The following is a 27,196-nucleotide window of genomic DNA, read 5'->3' on the forward strand; positions in this document are numbered from 1 at the left end:
GCTTTACACCAACAATACTAGATTTAATCACTTTGATTTGGTGTTCCCTTTTTTAAAGAATTCAGGGGATCATGGAATCTACAGTGTAAGACGGTAAATTAAAAGAAACCAGTCCAGTGCCTGATTCAGACGAAATGAGTTTAATATATATAAAAAATTCAGAACTCTAAGTTTAAAATACAAGTTTTCCAATGGAGACTGGAACATGCCGTCACTAATATAGAAACACATCGATACCATGGCAGCAAAACATGGACACAGGAGGTCAATCAAATCAAAGAGTTACAGGTCAAAGATCAGAAACATATTCATATTTTCTTGTCAGTAAATATGTATTACATTAAAGATGAGGTTGTCTATTCGACTGTTTCCGCGTAGTCAAATCTCTATACAGATCAGCCATAACATAAAACAGGCAGCTAGATAAACACTCGTCATCCCCTTTACAAGAAAAGAGAATACTTTCTCTCAAACCTGTATATGTGATAGAAATCAGAGCATCTAGGAGTTTACTGACCAACTGTTAGTTTAATCCACAGTTGAAAACACTGTGTACACAGTCTCGATCAGGTATAGTGTCAATAATCAAAAGAATAAAAATATCTTGTTCAGTCAGATCAAGGAATGTTTGGCTAGGATTTTGGTCTAGCGTCAAAATCAGTGAAAGCTTTCTCAAAGACGGATCTGGAAAAGTTGGTTAGCACATCTAAAGACATCCGCTTATTTTCCATGGTCTCTTGCTGCTGCTGCTATCAGCACTGAAGCATCCACATCGATTATGAGTTATGCTAAGTTGAGGTATTTTCAGACATGAACTTAGTTGACAAATTGTACACAATACTGACCCTCAGTCCAGCACAGGAAAAGATAGACAGAGTAACAACTACACACAAACTAGAGATATATGCTGCATCCAATGTTTGTGTCTATTTCAAAATGGTCCACTAGAGCAGGAAATGTAGGTATACTGGCATTGATGTTTCTACCTTCTTCTACTGTTGAATGTTGGTTAGTTACCATAGTAACTAACAAACTTGACATCTGGTTCAGAAGTATTATCTGGATACCAGGCGTCGACTGTGGGTTAGGGGCTTGAGTTGTCTCGGTCGTACGAGTTCCAAGGTGACCTGTAGTGTTTAAATAACTGTATTGCAGACATATTTAGGCCGAGATATCCTGTCAATTTAAATATCTGACTAAAATAGTTTAAGAAAGCTCTTAGTAAGGAACTTGAATTAAGTATCATGGTGTTATGTTGAAATAGTTGACATTTATATTTTTTTGTAGTGCTTTGCGAAATCAAAAACGAACTAAATTATGATTGTTTCCAGTACCCCCTTCAACACCAATTGAACGCAGCATAAAGAAAATTGTAAATGGAATTAGGTTTGATTCAGCAATCCAAATCAGTTTCTGACTAAAACTGTCAGAAAAAACAAAGTTTGTGCAACATGCATGTTAACAGATGATCGACTGTTTCACATATCGAAGTATTTGGAACAAAACAGAGCTGTATTTGGCTGCTAACCTGCACCTTGTACTTTCAATCCCAACATATACTTCTAGAGACGAGAAAATACAGTTTTTTTATATGGTCAGGTGGACCAGAGGCCATCTATGGAACACCTCATCGACTCACATGATTATTTCAGTTTTTAAATTATGGACCAAGTGCATGCTAGTTAGCACATAGGAGAAACAGAGGAAATTATGTCCATCCCTCTATGGCAGGTTGGAAACAGAAAGATGGGTTCTTGGGAAATGTCTGTTCATCATATCTGAATGGTCAATTTGATCTTAATAACATTAAGAAAGTACTTAGTAAAGAACTTTAAGGATCCAAACAAAATCAAAATACTTCATGTGGATATTTTTGATCAGGTTCAGACTAGTTGACAGAATTGCCTTGGTGGAAAAATGTGGTGTCTTATGGGTTGTCTTATTATGGGTGGTGAGGTTGCAGTTGCCTGATTGTTTCTTCCAATGTGTCAGAAGTCCTTGACGGATTTGACAGCTTTGCTCAGGTTGTTGTAGAATTCAGTCATGCTGGAGGGAAAGAAAGAATCGACCACAGATCGAGGGAGGAGGCCGCTCAGGTCCGTCTGGAAGAAGGTGAAGACCTGTGTTTTGGTGGAATCTCTGAAGAAGAAAAAAAGAATTCCATTCAGTAAATACTTGACATGTATGACGGCAGGCATTTGAAATGTTTCTTTAGGAAGGAGGGTCTGTTGGTATTATATGGCCTACAGAGAACTCATCCACTAGATGCATCTTCCTGATTAACTCATTCTGACAACAGCCTCACACTAGATTAACGTGATAATGAAGTCCAGCACAGTCTAGTACAGTTAGTCATACAAATACAAATAATGTGATCTGGATGCCATACACAATAAAACAAGCTGTGGTATACAGTGAGAGATGCATTTTTATGTATTCATAGTTAATACGTATTTCAGAAGAAATAACCAAGTGACTCTTATTAAACATTCTAATAGAAATATTATTTAAAAACACATACATACCCATACACATACTGCTATGTGTGAACTCACCCTGAAACAGGGACGCAGATGCAGCCACATGGATGGTTGAATCCTCGTACGAAGCCTGACTGAGGGGGACACCCGGGATGACTCACATTGGTGGCTGGGTTGCACAGAACACACATGGAATTAGCTTAATTACAACAACTGTGGTGTTACTCTATACATTTATGAAGCACTTTAACTCTTCTTAACAAGACACTGTAATAAGCTGCTTTGTCGAGAACGGTAAGTTATGTATGCATGTCAAAGGTTTGTCGGCCAAAATTAGATAATCAATTAAATCTTTGTAGTAGGTATGTGCTGAACTAACATCATGGTCAGCAGCTACAACAACTCAACAAACTGTGATACATGGTGACTTGATAAAAGGTTTAGACATTATTTTTTGGCGGAGGGTAAATGAACAGGTAAGTGACAGACATTGAAGAATGTGTCATCAATACACACCGTTAGATGATATGGTGCCATCTTCATACCGCTTGACTAAAATGACATCAACAAAGTCTCGTGGGGCTATGATGCCCATGGCTGCAGAGGGTGTGACGGTTCGACAGATGTTCACGTCCTGTAAATGATAGCCAAGAGAGTGGAACAAATATTTACGTATAAGTATATAGAAATGTATTCATACAGCACATTCTAGGCAAGATATGTAAACATACTGTATACCTATAGAGGATTGGAAAGTGTATTTTAGTTGAGTATTAAATGATGTTCAGGATTTAAAAATGAGCCAAGGCTCATCTCTGACAAGCCAGTTGGGGTTTGTGAGGAAAGGACTAGTAATGCTCTTTTACAAAATCACTATCAGAATCAGAATAGTCTTCATTGTCATTTTTATATGTTTATAGTTTTTCATTGTTCAAGCGCTTTGTGACGCTGGTCTAGAAAGGGCGCTTCACAAATAACTATTACTTACTTACTTACTATATATAAATGTGTCAAGTGCAGTGTACTTTGTCATTACAGGTTCAAGTTAGGTGCAGCACTAGCTCTTGGAATGAAGAGTTTCCAGTCAATTTGTCCTGGAGTGCAGTGACCTGTAGCACCTGCCAGAGGGCAGCAGGCCGGGGTGGAAAGTGTCCTTGTCCGGGACGTTTTCCCCTGGTTGGACAGCTTGGGAACCAGGAGGTCTAGGATTATGATATTAAATGCTGAGCTGTAGCATTGGTTGATCTAAAGATATCCCTAATTGGAACGTAAATCTGCATGTCTGGCAGCTGTGAAAAGATGAATGGGGGCCCTCATTCATTTGACCGAGAGGAAGATATAAAAAGAAAAAGGGGCCTGACTGCATGTAGCTCAGAGTCACAGGTCAAACATTAATAACAAAAAAAGATTTAGTGTGACTAGGAATGAGTTTGATGTCTATATGCATTCACACCTCAGTTATTTTCTCCAGAAGTTCAAACTTCTTCACGTTGTTGTCCCACTTGACTCGAAGACCATTAGGAATTGGTTTGAGACATTCCCATACTGTTGCAGGGCTCCCGCTGACGAGCCCCTCACCCTTGTACCTGTGAAGAGCCAAGATAAGTTAGTTAGTTAGAAATTAGTTAAAACCATAAAGCACACGTCAGTTGCAACACATGGTGAATTTTTCAGCCCAAAGTAAAGGAGAGGAGTTTTCAGACACCAGTTAATTTCATTTAATCATTACTAGAACCAGAAAAGCTGGGGAACATTACAGTAACCTTTAAATTTCAATACAAATGTTCAGTTACCCTACGGTCACTACAATCGCAGCCTACTCGAGCCATACTGAACTGACGTTCTAGATCAATGGAACAACATTTAAAACAAAAAGCCTCAGATAATGCTGTAAATGGGTTGAAAATGAAATCAAAGAGAAACATGAGATGTCTTACACATTTCCAGGATACTCTGATGAGGGCCTCCAAGAAACCACCACATCACCCTGTCAATAGATACATAAAAAACACATCAGAAATAAGAATTAAGCAGAGCTAATAGATCAATGCTGTTTATTGTTTTGGATTCTTTCATGTTTCAAGAACATTAAATTGGCCTGACCAGACATATAGACTCACATATAAAGAAAAATTTAAATAATGGTAAATAAAGCAAGAACATACAGACAAATAAATGAATGGCTCAGAGTTTATAAGATGCCTTATAACAATCATTTGAAAAATAAATAAAACATTATGTAAGTATTTTTCCCACTTCCAACAAGATAAGTTTATCTTTTTGATGTGCAGTTGTTACTCCTTATAGTAAATCTATTGATCAAATATATCTATTAGAGTAACTTACGTAAATGGATTTACATTCAAAGGCTCTATTCTAATGTTATTCTAATAATTGTTGGATCACCAGTTTCAGAGCCTCTCTGCACTATCTTTAGTTTTCTGACACAATAAAGGAATAAATCCACATGTATATACGTTGTCATCTCTAGCAGCACAGACCAATTAAAAAAATATATTGTGTCACTCTATAATTCCAATTGCCAACGTAGATGTAGGCATTATAATATGAATCATGTGTTTTGAATAAACGCTTGTGTAGTTATTATCATGGAATCAATGAGAGAGAAAAAACAACTATATTTTGGCAGACAAACTTGAACATGTGCAGGATGTTTTTATCCATTCATTTAGATTCTCCTCACCAGTAGCACACAACCAGATAACACTGTTGACTTAAATCCGAAATGTACAACTGCAGCTGAACACCATGTTCTGTGGCATGAATGACTTCATCAGAACTTTGAGATCCTCACTACAAGACTAAAGCAACAACCACAAGGCCACATGCTGGACAATTTAAAGAGCTGTGCTAGTATAATTTGATTCCTGTTGAAAAAAACAACTTCATTTCAAGTTTTTATCTGGATTTCTAAAGTAAAGTAAAACATCTAGCCAACCCGAATATTTATGGTTGATTGTTTCAATATGTTCTGGACTTCTTGCATGCATACAATGTTAAGATCTAAGGTAGTGTCTCAACTATAGCAATAGTTCAAGTGTTCCATAATCTAATTTTGTCAAGGTTTCATTTGTCAGGTATTTTAATACGTGATTGTCAAAGAGCTTAACTATTGGACTTAAACCAGATACATCTAATTCAACTACAAACTTAGTGATCCATGAAAACATCCACAACTGTCTCAACTTAAGTCAAAGTAAACTTTAGTCTCTTGTCAGGTGTCATAGTGTCCGTCGTGTTTAACCTTCATCCAATGGACGTTTTTATTCTGTCCCATAAATAAACATGAAAGACGAATCTTACCAGTTTTGACTCACGCCTTACGTCATGTAACAATGGCGTAACTACGTACCTCTCACGGAATATTACATGTTACCCCGAACATTCTAACGATAATTTTCGAAAGTGGACAATGAAAAAGCTTTGTTTGTGTTAGTGCTTAAATAACAAATACATATTTACCGATTTTTTGCAGACTTTCCAGCCGGACTCGTCCTTTCTGTAGCTTTGAAGGCACTCTGCCACTTCACTCGCTTTCACCTCATACTCCATGCTAGGATCAGAGTATGTCTATTGCTGGCTGCAGTGTTTGCACTTGAGTCTTTGGAAAATAAATCAGTGTATCTGGGCGTTGCTTCGTATGACAAGCAGTCAAAAGTACACAATGTTAGTAGGCCGGCAAATGAATGAAAGTGCCGTGCAGATGTAGCATCCTTCAGCGACTCGACAGCAATGGAAAACGCGCTAAATGTTTTCAAGGACTCAACCACCTTGTACAGATTTAGGGTACATAGGTGATGGATTTCCAATTGAAATGTCACATGTAGGAAAAACGTATATATGTATATATAAAAAAAATAGAAGAAAAATACACGTCAAATCAGCTGAAAATATACCTTTTCCGAAAAAGATTTTCAGAATAAGTCTCATTGGAAATGAAATACCACTTCAATAGCCCAATTGTTTTTGTATATGTTTAAATAAATTAAACAACGTAAATAAAATGAAACAATACACTAAAATCCTAACGGTTTCACACTCGGTTAATTCGATGTAGTGCCACGAATGCTTTATTATGAAGCAGACATTCATTGAATGAAGTCAGTAGGGATCCTTGTTTCCGGCACCCGTTTGTCGAGAAAGAAAGCATGCTGGGAGTTGTAGTAATGCTTCGTTTGTGCAAAGATGACCTGTGCTCAGTTTTACGACAGTAAAACAGTAAAATAAATTATTTAACAATAAATTAAACCACGAGTAAATAATAGCTTTCCACATAAAAACGCTTGATGATTTGAGTAACATACATCTTTGAGTATCATACATTCTCTCTGATCCAACACCTAGTGCCTTGGGAAAGTATTCGGCCTCCTTGAACCTTTCAACATTTCGCCACATTTCAGGCTTCAAACATAAAGATATAAAATTTTAATTTTTTGTCATGAATCAACAACAAGTGGGACACAATCGTGAAGTGGAACGAAATTTATTGGATAATTTAAACTTTTTTAACAAATAAAAAACTGAAAAGTGGGGCGTGCAATATTATTCGGCCCCCTTGCGCTAATACTTTGTAGCGCCACCTTTTGCTGCAATTACAGCTGCAAGTCGCTTGGGGTATGTCTCTATCAGTTTTGCACATCGAGAGACTGGAATTCTTGCCCATTCTTCCTTGCAAAGCAGCTCGAGCTCAGTGAGGTTGGATGGAGAGCGTTTGTGAACAGCAGTCTTCAGCTCTTTCCATAGATTCTCGATTGGATTCAGGTCTGGACTTTGACTTGGCCATTCTAACACCTGGATACGTCTATTTGTGAACCATTCCATTGTAGATTTGGCTTTATGTTTTGGATCATTGTCCTGTTGGAAGATAAATCTCCGTCCCAGTCTCAGGTCTTTTGCAGACTCCAACAGGTTTTCTTCCAGAATGGTCCTGTATTTGGCTCAATCCATCTTCCCATCAATTTTAGCCATCTTCCCTGTCCCTGCTGAAGAAAAGCAGGCCCAAACCATGATGCTGCCACCACCATGTTTGACAGTGGGGATGGTGTGTTCAGGGTGATGAGCTGTGTTGCTTTTACGCCAAACATATCGTTTTGCATTGTGGCCAAAAAGTTCGATTTTGGTTTCATCTGACCAGAGCACCTTCTTCCACATGTTTGGTGTGTCTCCCAGGTGGCTTGTGGCAAACTTTAAACGAGACTTTTTATGGATATCTTTGAGAAATGGCTTTCTTCTTGCCACTCTTCCATAAAGGCCAGATTTGTGCAGTGCACGACTGATTGTTGTCCTATGGACAGACTCTCCCACCTCAGCTGTAGTTATCTGCAGTTCATCCAGAGTGATCAGGGGCCTCTTGGCTGCATCTCTGATCAGTCTTCTCCTTGTTTGAGATGAAAGTTTGGAGGGACGGCCGGGTCTTGGTAGATTTGCAGTGGTCTGATACTCCTTCCATTTCAATATAATTGCTTGCACAGTGGTCCTTGAGATGTTAAAGCTTGGGAAATCTTTTTGTATCCAAATCCGGCTTTAAACTTCTCCACAACAGTATCTCGGACCTGCCTGGTGTGTTCCTTTGTCTTCATGGTTCTCTGTGCGCTTTAAACAGAACCCTGAGACTATCAAAGAGCAGGTGCATTTATACGGAGACTTGATTACACACAGGTGCATTCTATTTATCATCATCAGTCATTTAGGACAACATTGGATCATTCAAAGATCCTCACTGAACTTCTGGAGTGAGTTTGCTGCACTGAAAGTAAAGGGGCCGAATAATATTGCACGCCCCACTTTTCAGTTTTTTATTTGTTAAAAAAGTTTAAATTATCCAATAAATTTTGTTCCACTTCACGATTGTGTCCCACTTGTTGTTGATTCATGACAAAAAATTAAAATTTTATATCTTTATGTTTGAAGCCTGAAATGTGACGAAATGTTGAAAGGTTCAAGGGGGCCGAATACTTTCGCAAGGCACTGTATATATATGATTTGAGTATATATATATACAGGTGTTGGATCAGAGAGAATGTATGATACTCAAAGATGTATGTTACTCAAATCATCAAGCGTTAGTGGAGTCAACTGTTTATTAAGAGGTATTGGATCAGAGAGAAGATTCAGAGTCCTACACAGCATGAACATTTATAATCTTCAGTAGGTCACTACCCACCATCCATTAGATGAGAGACCACACCAACATGTACTTGCTACTATATATATATATATATATATATAATCTTCAGTAGGTCACTACCCACTATCCATTAGATGAGAGACCACACTAACATGTACTCAATACTATATATATATATATATATATAATCTTCTCTTTTTCCATATTTTTAGATTAGGAATTCATACATGTGTACGTTTCACCAATCAGGCACTAGTCTTTAATGAAAGTGTGTTATAAAGAAGAGAGCTTGAATGCTCTACACATGAATATAAACTCATGTGACTCCACTGGGTGAGACAACCTCAACCCAAGCTACTTAAGAAATTAAACACTCTCCGTACCCCCACCAAAATCAAGATCAAAATTCCTAGATCCCATCTCCAGCACCTTACACGGACCATCATACAAAGGATGGAGGGGGAACCTTTGTAGCACAGTCAGCCTGTGTCATAGAGACATTACGGGGCCAAGCAACCCATGCGACTAGAGAGTGGGCAGTGGTGGAGACGAAAAGAAGAGCAGGCCAACTGTCATGCACCAAAGCCTTTACCCAAAACTCAAGCAGTTTAATATGACCAGTGAAGCCGATCAGACATATAGCTCGGGCGTCATGGTTGTAGAAGTGATCCGAGCTACTGTCACTGAAGAAGAAAATGAGATTTTTCCTGATGAAGAAGTAAAGCTATCATTTGCCTCAATTGCAATTTATGTCCAATGACAGGGGGTCACCAATATGTAAATACGAGGAACGCAGAGACAGGTTCTGTTCAGAGTCTTTATTTTGAAGTGCATTAAAACAGAGAGAGCACAAATGCTCCACACATGAAATATAGAAACTCCAGTGACACAACCCTTCCCATAATCCACTTTACAAGAAAACCTAACCCCCAGTACCTGCCACAATATAATATAATTCCAAGAACGTCTAAAAAATGACTTAGAGAAATCTCCTATAACAGGTTGGGCTAACATAATCAGACAAATTACAGCTCTTACTCATGGGAGAGTTGTACTAATTATTGCACTTGTTGATTTGTGTTGTCATACGTTGGAACAGACCAAGTCCCTTGACTCATTCAAATCAAAAGTTGTCACAGACTTTTTTTTGACAATAATCTGCCTGGAGTCAGAGTTGGGATGGCGCTCCTTGTTATGAATGACTTGAATGTATTGGTCAGTGCTGCTGTTCTGCTGGTCGCTGCTGGAAGCCAGGGAGGCGGAGTCAGACTCTGTCATTGGGGGTTCCATCTTTTGAATAGACTTTGATCTTTTGTAAGACTCTATATGTTTGCCTGTAACCGGGGTCAGTTCGGATCTTGCTGAAGAATGGATAAGGCGTCTAGGACGTGACACATGTGGTCCTGCACTTCGGGTCTCGGCCTGTAATCTTGGGTGTGAATTTAAATCTCTCTGGTTCCCTTCTTCACCATCCTCCTCATCCTGATCCAACACATGGGTTCTGTAGCGTCCTCTAGCTTTCATTCTGTTTTTCATCAATGACATGTGACTTTCTGCACGCTCACCTATGTAGAAATGGGCCGGCTGATGCAGGTCAGACAGGGAACGATGTGTCTGTTGAAGTGAAATATGTCTTCTACGACTTTTTCCTACCGTGTCCTTTGCCTCCTCACTCAAGTGCTCCTGGGAGAACTTTGGTCTGTGAAGGTTTGGAGTCTGGGTGGTGTAGCTTTTAACGTTGCATGGGTACAACTCTAAGATTTCCGTGGACTCCTCCATGAGGTAATGCCGGGGAATCCTCGTGGTAGAGCGAAGTAGCTTCCTCCTGGGTTCTTGCTCATTGAGAATTACATAGCGGGTGGCATGACCTCTACGACCTCTGTAACCCTGTGCAGGGATGAGTCCTGCATTTTCATTTGGATGTAGAGGTCGAGGGGTCCTCCTGTAAAGGGGTTCTGAGTGACTGTTAGCAGAATGACAAGATGAGGGGTTGAAGGCCATGTGGTGATAGGACTTGGACCTGGTGGAGCTACTTGGTCCTCCAAGAAACAGTTGCTGTCTGTTGGCAATAAAAGTTAAAAGGCAATAACTGACTACAACTGAACTCAAACCAACTCTCTCTGTGGCACTTACCACTTTGAGTAAAAAAGGATTGATCATATTTGTACTCACCTGTTGGGAATCTGCTCAAGTCTCTGTTTGGGCAGAATGGACCTGGTTGGACTTCTCGAGGGGCCGGCAACACAACCCCTGTTCAGGTCAGCCTTGGATGCTGACTGGGTGATGGTGTGAATGCTATTACTGAGCAGACCTTTCGCCTGAAAGTTTGCCACACTGCCGTTTCTTTGTGGAGATGGTGTGTTCATAGACACCTCTTGACTTGTGATGTCACTCTCCTGTTGGTCAGAATTCTTATTGCCATCTGAATCTGGAGTCTGCAGACGGGCTGAGGGTTTGGGCAGAAATAATGAGAAAACACTAAACATTAAACCAGTGATCCATACTTCTTACACAGCAATGCATCACTTAATATTGTTATGTAATAACAAAGAGGAACGGTTCATATAGCTTAGGCCTGGACGGTGAAATACAGTAGCCTAGAATGGCCAGCAGATGCCAGTATAATACTGCCTAATTAAAAGCATATACAGCTAAGGAATGCTGAAATCACACCATCATCTTAATACATTCATTATTCATTATACCTGCAGCAATCTGGAACACCTTTTTCTTATCATCAGTGCGCTCCTGGAAGATAAAAAAAAAAGAAACCCACAAAATGTAGGTGTCATGAATGTATTTATGAATGTAGCTGCAAACAATCTCTAAATTCTCACAGACAGCCACAACAATTAAATTGCCATCCTAACCAGGGGTGGGCAATTATGAAAGTTTGAAAAATAAATGGATGAATATGATGTAAAATGTCAACATTCATCAAAAGACAATCTTTTTAAAATAATATATCACATTTAAATAAGACTTAGAAGAAAGACATCCAGTTAAACAAAATGGAAAAGAACAAGAAAGACAGTAAATAGTTTATAGTTATTGTTATACAGTTACTGCTCAGAACATGTTGATGGAAACTCACGGTCTGCAGCTGCATCCTCAGTTGGTTGTTTGTAAATTTCAGGGACCTGGCAATGGCCTGGAGGTAGTAGATCAACATGCTGAGAGGAATATAGCACATATGTAAACAACAAACAATAGCTGTCATGTTAAGCTGCAGAGCTCTTCATCAGTAGCTGCTACAAGACAACATTCCCTATAGCTACCCTATGCATCCTCCCTTGTCTTGACCAAACACCTTTAAAGAGAAGATCAATATGGAAAACCAGAATAAAATAAGCAAGTCTAAAATCTTGGCCAGAATACTGCTCCATTGGTGATATTATCATGCCACGATAAAGTTATTTGGCAAGTTTTTTGAAAGTAAGAGTCAAGTAGAAATACAGTTTCTTGAGGTAATTTAATCTAGAACTGGAAAGAAGAATCTAAAAGTGGATGAACAAGCTAGTTTCTTATAAAGCTAGAGGCTGAACAGGTCGCCCGTCCGTCGCAGGGCACACAGAACCATTCATGCACACACCCACACCTACACACAGTTTATGGTATTTATTTAAAATATGTGTGTTGTTTTTCAAACATACAATGTTATATTTTCAAAGTATATAAATATAAATAAAAATAATAAAATAACATCGAAAAATTCTATCTTCATTCTTGTTTAACAATATTCTGTCAGAAAAGGAACAACCCACTTTCGTCCGTGGACTGAAATCAATTGTAATGTATCGTTTACCTTGTTTCTTGTAGCAGCTCTAAATTATTATAGTGAAGATTTCTCAGGGAACCTCAACTATTCCTAACATCAATTGAAAAATGGTTTCAGCAGTGCTGCTCTGAATCTTTTAAAATGGGTATGGGAAGTCTCAATTCAACTACTCAGAGTCTACACAGATTACATCTTGTTGAGCCATCAGCTGCCATACCTATTCATAAACTACACATCCGAGTTTGTCTTTGATTATTTGTTTATGTTCTTTGAAAATCAAAATGACTTTTCTTTTCCTGAAACCATTTATTTTTAGAAATAATGACCAGTGCAGACAGATGCTGTTTGGGTATGGAATCTATAAGTGGTCATATGTTAATATGATACATTAAGATACATTGTAATACAATTTTATCGTTCAGTAAATATAGCATAAGATGCATATTTGTGTAAAAACACTTCTGTGAAGTGTTGTGTAGCTCAGGTTGAGATAGAAGATATTTGTTTGTGTGGATGAAAACATGCAACAAGTGTGTATTTGCTTACAACAAAAGCAGAAGGGCTGGCAGTACCACAACTGGACTTGTCACGTAACTCATGACCTTGCTAAACCAGAGGGGGAAGTCATTGGTCACTGTCTCTGAGATGATGTCATAAATCTTCTCTTGACCACTGCAAGACACACGGTTACACTTCAATTCTTAGTATGGGTATTTCATGGTGCCAAGACTTTTATCAATACCTGAAAGGTCCACAGTGCTGGGAGGGTCTATATCTGACGATGGCAAAGATGGTGGGCAACATGCACAGAAACAGCATAAAGAGCAACATGGCCAGATAGAAATTGTTGGATCTGCAAGAGATGAAAGCTTCATTTTGGTATATACTGTGTATATACAAAACAAATAAACACAGCTCACACCCTGAAAAATAAATAAATGCCTTGTTTGTGGTATTTATCCAAATTTAAAATATATTCTTTAAATCCAAACTTAAATTTCATATGTAAAGTGTTTTTTGAAGTCGAATAAATATACAAGACTTGGTGTTTTTTATCTATGCAAAGACTTTTAGCTAGTTACTCAAGTGTGCACTGACCACCGTATATTATAGTAAATACGTCTAAATAGTGAACATCAAAAGACAAAAACACAAAACACAACCCTGACATTTGACATTGTATGTAAGTATAGAAAAAACCTGAAGTAACAAGTGATATCTGGGAAACATTCAATCAGGTCAAGCTGGAATTGCTACTATACAAGCTGGAGCTCTGATGCGTTCACTGTTTACCACTATAAGTGTCCAATCAGGAGAGTTTATGAAGAGGAATGGAGAGAGAAGTGAGTGTACGTCAGCAAAACTGCAATTAATGGATATGAAGTGTTCACTCAACTGTGATGAGTGTGTGTTCCAGCAGGTCTGAGAGTGACTGATAAAGGCCGTGGAAGGTGATAACTGTTTCATCCCATAAATCGCGGATAGCTCAGAAGCCAAGAAATTGATTTGTACACACTTAAACACCCAATGCTTCTCTCAGTGTGATGGCTAAATTGTTCAATCTTCACAACATATAATAATGGACCTTTAGTTTGTGGTCATATTTGACGAAATTGAACCACTCTAATGACCTGCATACTCTCACTTTGATCACCAAAAATCACTTTCCAATCTATCAGACTGTTTTCATGACTGGTTCTATACTCGGCTGTATCTCTAAGAAAAACACACTATTTATACAAAAGACAAGCTCATATTAAATATTTGAAACTTGGCCTTGTATATGTCGGTGTGTGTGGAAGAGTTCTCTAATAGCCTGAATAATATCATTAATATTAATCATTATTTACTTTATTATTTCACTTAAATATACTCCTTCTTTGATACTTTATTAAAAAAAATGTTGATTCACAGAGATCTGTTTTTTTTCTCCAAAATAGTCTTAGTTAGGCTGTGAAGTGTCTTGAAATAACTGTTATGACACTTTAATAAAATGGAATTGAATCGAATAATTAAGTGTATTATGTTTGTCTACATGTTGTATTGGGTGAGTTTCATACCTGGATGCTCTGAATACCTGCTGATGAGGAACATTACAGGTGAGAACAGCCCAGCTCCGTAGGTACATCAGACCAATAAGCTTCAGCACATTAAACGCAGGAAGACATGGAGAGAAAAACGCTCCCATCCTAAAGTGGATACAGACTCTTAAACACACTCATAGTGGGTCATGACACTGGTGAAAATCATCATTGTGTTCTTCTTTGTACAGAGACATGGGTGATGAATGACTATACAGTAGAGGGTGAAGGATCAGGAAGGATGTGGTCAGTACCACTGACAGTGACTTACATTTTCTATTACACTCATGGCATCAGTGTAGCGAGGAAGGGTTAGATACCGCTGATGAGATCTGTGCCTCATCTCCTCTAGCAGAAAGGTTTGAAGCAGCAATAATAAAAGGAAGCATAATCAAGGGCAGATTATATAGCAGTATCGTTTTGCTGCCCTTCACTAGTAATGAAGAATAAACGTCACGTTGCACGAAAATGGGATTTTTCTAGGTGTTTTTCAGGCTGGGGCCTGGTGTTGATCTATACGTCATTTGTTACATACATATACAGTTACATATACATATTAGCCTGTGACCAATTATTTTTGGTCAAGTTTTCAAAAAAATCTTTATATGTCATGAGATGTATTCGTCATGCACCTGGCATTTGATTTTATTGCTGATCTTTCAGACAAATTTCATTAATTAACATTCCAGATTTGTATCTTTTAAGGCATGGTATGGTTATTTTTCAAAAATAGTTTCTATCCCATGGTAAAACTCACCAGATCATCCCTTGGTTGTAAATCAGATGCAAGACGTTCTCTGCTATTTTAAATTCTCCATATTCAGGCTGAGGAAAAAAATAAATTGTTAATGACATTTGTATACATTGCTAAACTTAGACGGATTAATTGTTGATGTGGACTTTGCATGTGATATGTAACAGACAAATGTTAGACATGGTTGACTTACAAACTTGCTCTCCAAGTCCCAGCAGCAGCAATCACTCAGATAACGGACAACTAAACCTCTGATGAAGTCGATTAGCAATATGCTGGCCACTGTGAAGATCATGTCAATGATTGACAGTTTCAGCATCTCCTGCAGGCAGAGACATGCACACACACATATATTATCAGATCAAATTAGGAGTTATAAAAATAATAAATCTTCATCACCAATAATTGTGGGAACGTCCTTCTGTAAATGGTATATGGTTCTTACTTATTTTGAGCCATCTTTGCTTAATTGGCATTAAAGAGCTTTAAAATATTCAACCATTTAAACACGTAATCACAGAAGAAGTACCACCAGCATCATCAGGAGCTGCGATTGGACCCACAACTTCTTAGCTATGAACAACCACAAAGCTATGCTATTGATAAAGGTTAGGAACGACTGGTCTAAGTGGTTCAGGCTGCAAATGGAAACGGCTTTACTAATTTTATCTTGGCTGAGCTTCCTGTTGGACTCCATGAATCGTCCCTTCCTGGTATGCCGTTTTTCTAGAAAATCGAAGCTTGTTTTACAACTGTAGCAGACAAAATGTCATTCTTGTTGAACTGCTATCGCCCACTCCAACTGTTTTACTTTTGTTAGTGCAAGCTAAAGGTTTCTTATGAACTAAAGTACATGCAAAACTCGAGTAAGCAACCTTACTGTTTAGATTCTATCCTCTTTTCAACAGTGGTTTATTGAGTAGATAATAAGTATAATCGTCATTCATTACTAGTACAGAAAGTCCATTAAACAAACCTGTCCCACATAGGTCTCCCAGCACTGGTCCTGCTGGGAGCGAATGTTCTCAAACAGAGCTGTGTGGTTGGAGATGGACACTGGAATGACCCTGTTGCTGAGCTCTATGACAGCTGGGCTAATGGTAGTGTTGTGATGAGTAACAAGCAGGTCAGCCCCAGCAGTAAACAGGACCTCTGGAGCAGACTGGGAGACAGCAGCGAGGAGTGGACTGGACTCGCTCGAGTTACTGTGGCTTACTGTGATCTGAAAACAAATAATAAATAAATTGATTAAACATACAGATCATTTGAGTAAACGTACCACAAATAATATGCTAAAATGTAAATGCATTCACTCAAAAACTGTACACAAGTACAGAAAGTAATGAAAGTATCACTCTCCCTTTCTGCTTTTAGGAAAGAATGTTTCAAATGTTTGCTTTAATTCTTAATTGGGTTTTGCACCACTATTGTCTTGAATATAATAACACATTTGATGGGCACATTAAACAAATTATAAAGTTGCTTCAGCACTCATACATACAGAACTCATGCTGTTGACTTTGTCCAGCAGGGCAATGATGAGGCTATACAAGTTTCCCAAGTATAGAACCAGAACTCTGTGGAAAATGGACACATTGTTCAACCTAACATGTCGATAAATGAGCCACCAATTCGTGTTTCAGAAAACCTTGCAAGCTGGAATCTCAGGGAAGTTCGAGGGTGATACATCTCCAGCTGAGCCACCAGTTCAAATGCAGAGGGAGCAATCATTGTGATTAGAGAGACCACCACACTCACCTGGAATACACACACATACATATTTGTTTTTAAATGTTGACAGCCCAGGACAACAAATGAACACCACAAAACAACATTAAATCAATATAATCTTAATATTAGAAAAAGAATGAAGACTATGAAATACATCCTGCAGTCATGATCCAACGAAGCATGTTAAACCAAACAATACGGTCCTTGACAATGCACCTCTCCTTAGATTAGTGTAACGTCTCCAATTACACGGATCTCTCTGAAACTCTATTGTGTGTTTGATAATCTGATAACACAACAGATAACAAACGTCTGCTCTACTACCTCGTTTTTCTCCCACAGCGTCAGCTCCGGCTTCTCCTGCTCCAGTTTCTGAGAGCGGTCCACCACAAAGTAGATGATGTAGATGCTGCCAGCAAGAGACAGCAGCACCAGGATATTGGCTAAGATCCGGAGACTTATAAGAACAGCACTGTGGACGCACAAACAAATAGATATAGGCCATTTAATAGATGATTGACAATCCATGATTTGCGTTCTTAACAAAGTCAAATCTTAAATAAGTATTGAAAAAACTGTCCAGGAAGAAGGAGTGGAATCGAAAAGGGAGTCTTAATACATGTGAATAAATAAACTATTTACCTAAAATGACAGGAGCAATGCCACTGCTGTGTAAACTGCCCAAATATCTCCTGCGATTTGAATCAATAGCCTGGATTTGAAAAATCAATTGGCAAAAATGTCAGCCTTATCTTATACAGTAAAACAGTGACCTCTGATTCATAATGTGTAATAAAAAGGCACATTTTATAGAGTAGAGTTCATTGCATATGTCATGACACAAGACATGTTCTCACAGACTAGTATCCTTCTTCTTCTCTTGTTCCTCAACAATGGCTTCCTGTAGATAGAAATGTATCAAATTAATCTTAAACGTACATTTTTTTAACAATAATGATTAAATTTGAGTGTTCCAAAATCCTACCCTGATGTTATTGACAATGGCGGCTCCTTTACTCTCAGCAGCCTCTGGGTTTCCAATTAAGTAGTCCCATGCGCAGAATATCCTCCAACAGAAAGTGAAGTTCTCATCTGAAGCACTGGCAAGGCTGAGACGGGAATTCTTGGCCATTCTAGGCGATAATGATACGTTCTTATTCAAAATACAAGTTCTTGTTTATTTTTTACAGAAAACACAGTAAGTCTTTATAGCACATTTAACTCATTCACGGCAACGGATACTTTATAGACACATCTTCACAATTACACAAATTTATTGCCAATCTACAATAATCTACAAAGATTTTATCAGACATTTTTATAAGAATATAAATCCTTTCATATCACTCATATAAAGATAACAAATTCATTATGAGACAGCTGTGTAGTTTAATAGTGAAGCTAAGCACACCCAACCGACTAGCTGGAGGGATTGATAGAGTCTTAGCAGAAGCTCATTTCAGCACTGTAGCCGATTTATAAAGAAAAATTATCTGGCTTGTCGTGAGGGGGAAAAAAAACAGTTGTACGAATGCTTAGGTATATTTATATTTTGTGATACAACCATCTTCCAATTTAAGTAAGCTTAAGACTTTTAATTGACCCAAGTTCTAGTAGTACACATCAGTCTTGAGGAAATTTAACACAGAAGAACTGAAGAACTGTGAATGTAAAGAATATCAAAATTACTTTCTTAAGAGGATGATGAAACTAAAGGCGAAGACAGCCATTCCCACCAGGAAGTAAGCAAGAGGCAGACGATAACCGGCGCTCCCAATTTTCCTCACTCTCCCATAGTAACCATAGAACAGTACAGAGTATTGCAGATATCCCTGTGAAATCAAAGGAGATTTGACTTAATGGTAACCAGGGTTCTCACCAGGATAGTACCACAGTGTAGGGGGACCTGTACACGGTGCGAGTACTGTAGGGGGAGTCCGGGGGAAGTTTGAAAATTTGTACCACTCTGAAACACTATTTCCTGCATTTTGAGGGCCACATTCTGTGATTACATTGTTCCTCTTCACACATTGCCTAGGCGGGCCTCTGGGTATAAACAAAGGATCAAGGAACATTTTTTTCAAACTTAAATCATTAATCAGTACAATTAAGACGACAAAAAAAAAATCCCCCCTTTGCCACTTGAGACACAGCATCAGGGCCTAATTCACACCATAGGATATTAAAATCAAAGCGTAGGGGCCCCCACGCTGAATAGCACTGGCGAGAACCCTGGTAACACAGTAAAGATTATTTTCAACCTGTTTGAGTGTCAGGAGTTATAGAGGAGGTTACATGAAAATTACATCCACATTGACATTGGCAGTGAAAGAAGCGGAAACTTCTTACCCCCAGTGACCAAATTGTGTCCAAGTCCTGAGCAGAGGCCAGGTTATCTTTGGGAATAGTTTTACTTCTTGTTGTTCCAAATGGCGCTCCAGCCAGAAGCTTGTACACAAAGACAAAAACACATTTTTTCAATAATAATTTTGTAAGATCTTTTAAAACATTTTAAACATCCACATAAAATTGTCATGAATGGTGTGAATGAGTGTGAGACCTCTTTTTTGACTTCCAGAGGCTGCTTCAGGATTATATGTTTGGCAACTTCCCCTCAGAGCAGTATGTGGCTAAACAAACATGTGGCTAAACAAACACCTCACATGTCCTGCAGCCAGGGTAGAACCTTTGGTCAAATAGTGTAAAAGAAAGAAAGACTCAAAAAGCAATAGCAGTTTGTGAGACTCAGTTTCTATGTTGTTAGATACAGCCACAGAATCTGTACTGAAGATTCTGTGGCTGAAAGTTAATAAGATAATGTGAGAATAATAATAGTTGGACAGAAGACAAACAAACCACAAGGCCGTGTTGGAGCCACATTTTGCATATAATAGTAGTAACATTAAACTTCTATGAATATATCAATTGAAAATGTAATAGTCAGAGCCTTCTGTAAGGGTTATATTTATTAGTAATTAATTAATCTTGCCCCTCTCTGTCCTTTCTAGTGATTGTAGTCCCACACTATTGTGTTGTTAGCCACATGAACAGAATGTATTGTATTTTAAAGAAAAGTGAATGCATGTATAATACTCTCTTAAACACAACAACACAGAAGGACAGGCAAGGACAACTTCCTGTTGTCTATCTCCTCTGGACACATCTTTTATTTCTCAAAATAAGTACATGATTGGTGATAAAGGACTTTAAACTGTATGTGTGTGATTGTGAAGGGAAACAAAGGGTTCTGACCTCTGGTAGGACGATGAAGGCTCCAGTCATGATAGTGAGGACAATATTAATCCCAAACAACCAGCGGAGAAAGATAAAGTATGATGCCACACCCGAACCAAAGTGACCTCATGAAGACAAAAGATCAAAATACAATGTTAACAATCACATTGCAGAGCAAGCTTATGCAAAAGTGCAAACAAACATACACACAAACACACACACAAACACCTGTTTAACCAACAGAACATTTTAATAATTTGACAAAATAAATGAACAATTCCTTCTCAACTACTAAGTATTCCGTTAAGGCATGTTCACACGTTTAGCCCTAGGCCCCCTCTAACATGTTGTCTTAACATCGCTTATCTTCAGAAGAATCAGGATTGAGTCTTGCTTAGGAACCCTCAATACATCTGGAGCTGATCAAACCGACCAAGTTAACCCAGTGTATGTTGAATGTGTTTATGGACTATGTGCTTCATGTAATGATTATTTGTTTCTATTTTTCAACATTTCCTGAAATCTAGATCAAAACTTACTCTCAATTTTCTTGATCCTCACTTCCCATGGAATAAAGATGACGATAATATTGTAAAGTAGCCGAGACAACTTCTTCAAAAGCTGCAGAACAGTAGAATAAACATGAATTAGTATTATGACAAACAATACATTTTTTAAATTAATTAATACAACTCTGTTTCTCCGTCCATCCTATCTTAAGACTAATTTGTTACATTTATGATTTTAGTTTTTTCTTTAAATTATCTCTGTGGTTGACCCTTTGAGCTGGCTTGTCACTACAGCCCTCCAAATTCCAAATGTATTCATATTATTATCATCATTTCTTCTTGTAACTTCAAAACTCCAATATTAAAGGAAATCAAGTTTTGGGCAATTTATGTAATGAACTAATGTGTAGTTGTCCTGCATGTAAACTTGTTGATGACATGTTGGTTAACATGGTTTAATAATTGTTGATGTTATGTCTTCTTGAAAGGGTTGAGTGTTTATGTGCTCACTGGGTTTGCTACAGAGAAGTTGGAATAATCACAACACAAAATATCATTTTGGAATATACCTTTCGTTACATCTGAGATGCTGTTTGTATTTCTTTCAAGTGACAGTAGCCCCACCACGTGTTAGTAAGTTAGTTATAGCTAGTTGGTTGGTTAATAATTAAACCTCCTTTGCATTCTTTCATCTGAATTTGTTATGTATATTTTAACCTTATAAAAAATATGGTTGAGAATCTCAATGCGGCCAAGTAATCAAGTCCTTACACCTACATCCTGAACCAGAAAAATAATAACCAACATGTGTTGAACAATATGATGTTAATCAAGTTCACTACTCAGTGATAAGTAAGCATTGGTTGGTTAAAACTTGACAAACTGCACCTGTTCTGACTTGTGTAGATAGATATACATATTGAATTAAATGTTATTCTTTATTGCCTCTCTGTGAGCTATAATCTTTCCAATGGACAGAGGCACGACCTTATAAGGACTCTCAGACAGTGGCTTAAGTTTTCATTCAGTGTACATTTACAATCCAACGTATTTCTACAGAGGTTTGTGAGGTTTCGTAGGCAAACATTGGCTTGAGGAAACAGTTGACAGGCCAATGTTTTCAGAGTGTGCAACCATGTTGTCTTGTGTCATGTTGGTTTGCAGAGAAATGTTCATGAAAGGTTTTTACACTGTCTTGTTTGAAGGGGTCATACTCCTTGACTGTCCAAAAAATGTTCATGTTATCTGTTACTGTCCATGGTCAAGGTCATCTTCGAAATGCATTCTTTCAGACTCTGTTATAAATAGGCTGAAATGTGATTGAGCAAAATATTGGAATATAATGAAAAGTGAGTGTGTGCCTATAGTGAAATTAGTGTTTAAGACTTAATGGCATAACTAATGTTTTGATTTTCTTTTGTACTCATCCGTATGAGTCTGTTTGTACAAAACTCTTTTTTCATTTAAAATATTTACATTAGAAAAATGTACTTAAGCCCTGCACACTAAAAATTTTAAATTTTTCTCAGATTAATTGTTGTTTACCATTACCACACCCACTATGGTGTGATTGGTCAAACATCGGGGTTATCACTGCAGGTCATCAATTCCGGAAGTCTCCAACTCCAAGGACTCATTATATAAACAAAGCGGGCGTGATTACAGATGATTGGAGGTGGAGTGAAGCCATTACTGTGTCATAATGGGATTCACACTCGTAACCTCTTATTCGCCAAGATTTAGAAGGTTGAGAACTTTATAAAGTAATAACTTTAAAACATCTACCTGATAATTGACTCACTGCATCTTGGAGAGGAATACTTACATTTAACAACATTTTAACATTTGAAACATGTAGGTGAGTCAGCAGAAATGGGTTTTTACACGTGTTGCCCTTTGAGCTGTAAATACCTGTAAATACGTTTTTTAATGGAATAAAAGGTTTTTGGCTGGGGTGTAAATTTCTTCTGGTCTTTCTACAGCAAGCCTAAAGTGGAAACTTGATTAACTGTTACTACTACCACTCACAATGTGTCCTAAAAGTACATGTCTTAAATACAGCTCCCACACACTCTCTACACGCCTCTCTGTTTTAATTAACCAAGACCAAATCAAACAACTAATTTCTAATACATGCTTGACCTGATCATAAAAATCAATTTATTGTCATGAGCCTGAGCAGACCAACATTGTAATTAAACTGAGCGATAACATCAGGACATAAATCTGCCTGGCGTGTGTGTCCGTGCGTGTTGGACACATAAAAGAGATGAAGAGATCTTGAGTCGACAGAAGAACCAGCAGCTTTTGTTAAGACCCAAACTGTGCTGCCTGCACAAATAGAATCCAGAATGTTTTATGATTCTGGCTCAGATAATGAGATCGGGATACTGCAGTGCAGTGGAAACATCTCTGATCAGCAAATACGTTCATTGAAGAAACATTCTGGTAAAAAAAGGACCTCAGCGGAAACTAATCTTTGATGATTGACTCTGTAACGATGCATCCAAACTGATCTTCCCACACACAGCAGAGTAAATAGATGATCAAGTCGAAATTTAAACACTAAATGATTATGACTAGGTCCATTTAGGTAGAGGTAGACTAGGTTCATCTCTAGGAGAGATTTTTGGAAAATAGGATAGGGCCCCTTTAAAGAAGACTGATCACCTACATCTGCTCCGGCTGTCTGGTAACCTCTGGTTCGAGTGAGTCGACCTTCATACTTGAGCACGATCTCCCGGGCATGTCTGGAGAAGGAAAAACAAGAATATTATGTTTTAAAGTTAACGTCCAGATGTTGGAAGGTGATAAGGTGAAAAAACTTAATGAAATATTTCTGACTAAAAAAAAATAATTTTCGTACACACAACATTAAATTGTGACATCTGGTATGAAATGAGATGATTGAGTTATAAAAAAGATTTAAAAGGAGATATCTGTCTTGCAATGGGAGATGTTTTTGACTATCATCTCTGAAAGCAACCCTCAGAGAGAGCCATCCAAATAAATAATTTGTGAGTAAGCTGCATTAGTTCACCTGTCCTTTCGCTGTTATGCATTTTGTATCCCTTATTAAGTAGATGTATCAAAAGACATTTAGGTAAATAATGTTTTAGAGAATGGCAATACTCAGAACAGCAAATGGTAGAGCAGCACAAACTGGTGATTAAGATTCAAGAGGGTTTAAAACCTTGAATGTGGTCATTGATGATGCTCATAAACCATTTGCAGCAATCACACGCATATAAAATACTGGTATTGGCTACACATAATCATCACTTTTTATCTTCACAAGCTCCTCCACATTTGTTTTTCTCACATCCATTTCAATAAGGTCTGGTGACACATCTATACACTTTGATGGCTGAGAGGAGGTTTGAAAAGGTTTTAAGGCCAGTTTGCTGCTTCCTTTGAGAAAGGATTTGAAGCCATGTGCCATGAATGTTAAATTTCAGTTGAGCATTTGAACATTTTACAAACACGCTTTTTATAACCAAACACTGCATACTTGTCCATTTAGTGACCTCTTAAAAAACATTATCATTAAAATGATAAGCTGAATCTTACTTGAGGACTTTGAGCTTGCGTCTCATTGGCCAGGGTCTGGTCCTGATGTTGGCAATAATTTCCTTTTGGTACTGAATGTTCTGGAACATTTCTTCTGGGTCGTTGCTCTCCACCCGCTCGTCATCTTTGTCTTCATTGTCAGAGAAGCTGGGCAGACAAAACAGAGGAGGTAAAAGATAAACTGCACACGTAAAAACTAAGAGATGATTTTCTATTCAGCTAAAAAGAGAAGAAGAAAGAAAGCCCTTAAAGATTTAAGATTTTATCTAAAAACTCTCCATCCATTAGCAGAGGTAATGCACTATTAAACAGGTAATAGAAACATGTCTTCCACACTGCTTTGCGCAGGAGCGTTAAAAGGATTCACTGTCGTTTCTGCACTGCAAAAATGGATTTAGGAGCATAACAAATTAACAGAAATTTCACAGAATATGTAGTTATCTTTTGGTAGCTTTTGTTTTTGAACCTCCTATTCCAGTTTCCCTTGAAATTCCACATCCATAACTGCCCTTGAAGACCATCTAGCAGCACCTGAATGAAGATCTTTAATCATAAAAACACTGATTGAACTTAAATGTGCAGGACATCAAATATTGATGAATATGAGTCATTAGGTTTATGTGATCTTATCATAGCGTGGTGATAAATGTTGATATTTAATTATCATGGTAGTGTGATAGCCAAATGTGTTTTAAAGGGCATCAGTCATGGGCCATTTCCCCTGAGCAGTGCAGATGTAACTATCTCTCATTCATCCTGGAGGAGCGGACCTACATCCTGGATATATAACCTGCTAATCTGACATTTTCTCCTTCCCCCTCGATCCATGTGTAGCTCACAGGAAAACATAATAGAAAAATAGTTGTGTCGCAAACACACATTTACACAAACATTAAAAAAAAAAAAAATCTCTTATATAACCAAATTTCTTCTTTATATTTCATGACATTGTTTCATGTTCCTCTTTAAAGTGACTTTTACTAGACTAGTGTGACCTTTACTTTAGAAAACAAGTAATATTTCAACACATTTAAAAGTCGAGTTTGGAGAAGGATGTACCAATGACACAGTTAATCTCTAGTGAGCATGTTTCTCCAGAGCAGTTTGATCCATAGTTTTATTGAACATCATTTATATATAAAAAAAAAAAAGGCAAATAAAGAATTGTAAGCTTTTCTGTATCTGAATCTATGGATTTCATAAGGGGAATTTAAATTATTAACAAGTACACACTTTTTTACTTTTATTCAGGTATAATCTGATCTCAACTTTAAAACTTAAACAAATATTAATTGTGTTTTACATGTGACTGTGGAGAATGTCAAGCGACTGTGCAGAGTAATTTAATTTAAACATAAAAATACAACTAATAGTTTACAGTTTAGTTTTAAAATGGGTTTGTTGTTTGTGTTTCATGCATTTATCAAAGAAAGTCAAAGACAGGGAGCACACAAAGAGAAATACAATGATGTTGTGTGGAAGAATATTGTGACTTACCCTTGCTGGTGATCCTCATACGCTGAGAAAATCCTCCTGGAATTCTTCCTGATGCTTTTCTTTTTCTTGGTCCCAGACCTGCTGCTGACTCGATGCTCGAACACCAAGCTCATCCTGACTCTCCCAGTCAAGGTGTAGTCCCCTTACTACTCTGGACCCCCCAGAAGACTCACACTCTTCAGCCCAATATATAGAACACACTCATCAGAAGATTTGCTCAACTCTTAAAGGGCCAGTACGTCTTGCTTACGCTGGTCTGTACTACATCAGAAAATTGTGATGTTTTAGCACTTCACTTTTAAAAGTACAAGTTTAACTGTAAAATGGAATTTCAAAACATTTAAGAATGTGTGAGGTGTGGTCTATATTAGAAACAGACAGCTGAAGGGACGAAAAGATAGTTGGATGATGGTGCTTAAGTTAACACAGATAATTCTCATTACAAAAGAAGCCAATATTTAATCAAGTTAAAAAGGTGTGGATAGGTGGAGTCCTATGGCTGATTGGGTGGTTAATATAAGAGACTGTAGGAAGAGAGACGATTAGGATTAGGAAAAGAGAATAGTATAAAAGCAGGGATTCATTGACGAGTTCATTCATTGATAGAGAAACAACTAGGAAAGGGTGAAATAATAAATTAATGTCAAATAGAGATTATGAGAATACATTATTCCCCCATAGGGAGATTTGTTCACCCAGTGTGTCAGTAATACAATTGAAAAACTTGGTGTAAAGGGGAGAGACAACCATGTCAGTGAAATGTTAATTCATGATGCTAATCCGATTTTACAATTTCAGATTGTAAATAAATGTGACCATATCGAACACACGCACAGACACACAAACTTTTAGACATGTAAGTTGATAACCTCTAACAAGGTTGAGCGTCTGTCCGTAAATGAAAGCTGAAAAATGGTTGCAGCCCCCTCACTCTCTTCCTGGCTCCCACGACTTCCCCCTTTTATCTTTACATTAGATAATATACTGGGAATAAAACACTTCTGGATGTCTCTTTATGTCCCCATTAGCCAGTGAAATGCCTAATTCCACAGTAATGTCCCTTCTGCTCTGTGGCCCTGAAAGACAAGGATGAGATCACAGAGCTGAGACGAGACAGTGGAGCCTGGACAGATGTCCTCGTTTAATTAGTGCTTCAATAACTGAAGCACACTCCTCGGAGACGTTCAAACACAAACTTGATGACTTTCATTTTTTTCTCCAAATGACTTTGATTGTACTAACTGCACCTGTACAAAAACTAAATAAAACTTAACCCTTAAGTGTCACTGATCAATTTCTCAAAAAAAAACAACATTTTTTTCTGTATAGATTTAAATTCTCAATTGATCTTAACTGACTGTGTTAAACTCTCCACGTGTAAACATTGGACAAAAACAATTCCAGATACGGTAGA

At 37.8% G+C, this 27,196-nt stretch overlaps 2 protein-coding genes across 2 annotated transcripts; both read right to left on the bottom strand.

Moving 5' to 3' along the window:
• Nucleotides 1-2: 2 nt before the first annotated feature.
• Nucleotides 3-6,365, bottom strand: stard5 (StAR related lipid transfer domain containing 5). The gene is made up of 6 exons (XM_087785429.1): nucleotides 5,964-6,365; nucleotides 4,418-4,467; nucleotides 3,934-4,066; nucleotides 2,997-3,114; nucleotides 2,556-2,649; nucleotides 3-2,139 (listed from the first exon to the last, which is right to left on the bottom strand). Exons 1-6 carry the CDS (start codon nucleotides 6,051-6,053, stop codon nucleotides 1,989-1,991), a joined length of 636 nt encoding a protein of 211 aa, XP_087641555.1. The 5' UTR covers nucleotides 6,054-6,365; the 3' UTR covers nucleotides 3-1,988.
• Nucleotides 6,366-9,597: 3,232 nt separating this feature from the next.
• tmc3 (transmembrane channel like 3) lies at nucleotides 9,598-25,895 on the bottom strand. Its single transcript, XM_087783129.1, has 22 exons — nucleotides 25,783-25,895; nucleotides 24,286-24,432; nucleotides 23,390-23,465; nucleotides 20,746-20,827; nucleotides 20,225-20,331; nucleotides 19,322-19,420; nucleotides 18,662-18,804; nucleotides 17,958-18,105; nucleotides 17,830-17,873; nucleotides 17,297-17,444; nucleotides 16,890-16,999; nucleotides 16,743-16,818; nucleotides 16,218-16,463; nucleotides 15,435-15,563; nucleotides 15,245-15,312; nucleotides 14,467-14,595; nucleotides 13,149-13,259; nucleotides 12,953-13,078; nucleotides 11,723-11,801; nucleotides 11,334-11,376; nucleotides 10,801-11,074; nucleotides 9,598-10,687 (listed from the first exon to the last, which is right to left on the bottom strand). The coding sequence occupies exons 1-22, from the start codon at nucleotides 25,893-25,895 to the stop codon at nucleotides 9,712-9,714; spliced, it is 3,474 nt and encodes a 1,157-aa protein (XP_087639255.1). The 3' UTR covers nucleotides 9,598-9,711.
• Nucleotides 25,896-27,196: the final 1,301 nt, after the last annotated feature.

The sequence above is a fragment of the Callionymus lyra genome, chromosome 2 (assembly GCF_982586985.1).
Source record: "Callionymus lyra chromosome 2, fCalLyr1.hap1.1, whole genome shotgun sequence".
In the NCBI taxonomy this organism is placed as follows: Eukaryota; Metazoa; Chordata; class Actinopteri; order Syngnathiformes; family Callionymidae; genus Callionymus; species Callionymus lyra.

Coding starts and splice junctions, on each gene's coding strand:
- stard5 (XM_087785429.1), bottom strand. CDS start 6,053: ATGGAGTATGAGGTGAAAGCGAGTGAAGTGGCAGAGTGCCTTCAAAGC. Junction 4,067..4,417: donor TCAGAGTATCCTGGAAATGT/GTAAGACATCTC, acceptor GGCTCTTCACAG/GTACAAGGGTGAGGGGCTCG. Junction 2,650..2,996: donor TGGCACCATATCATCTAACG/GTGTGTATTGAT, acceptor TGTGCAACCCAG/CCACCAATGTGAGTCATCCC.
- tmc3 (XM_087783129.1), bottom strand. CDS start 25,895: ATGAGCTTGGTGTTCGAGCATCGAGTCAGCAGCAGGTCTGGGACCAAG. Junction 16,464..16,742: donor AAGTCAACAGCATGAGTTCT/GTATGTATGAGT, acceptor ATTTGTTTTCAG/ATCACAGTAAGCCACAGTAA. Junction 15,564..16,217: donor GGGAGACCTATGTGGGACAG/GTTTGTTTAATG, acceptor CTCTGCCTGCAG/GAGATGCTGAAACTGTCAAT.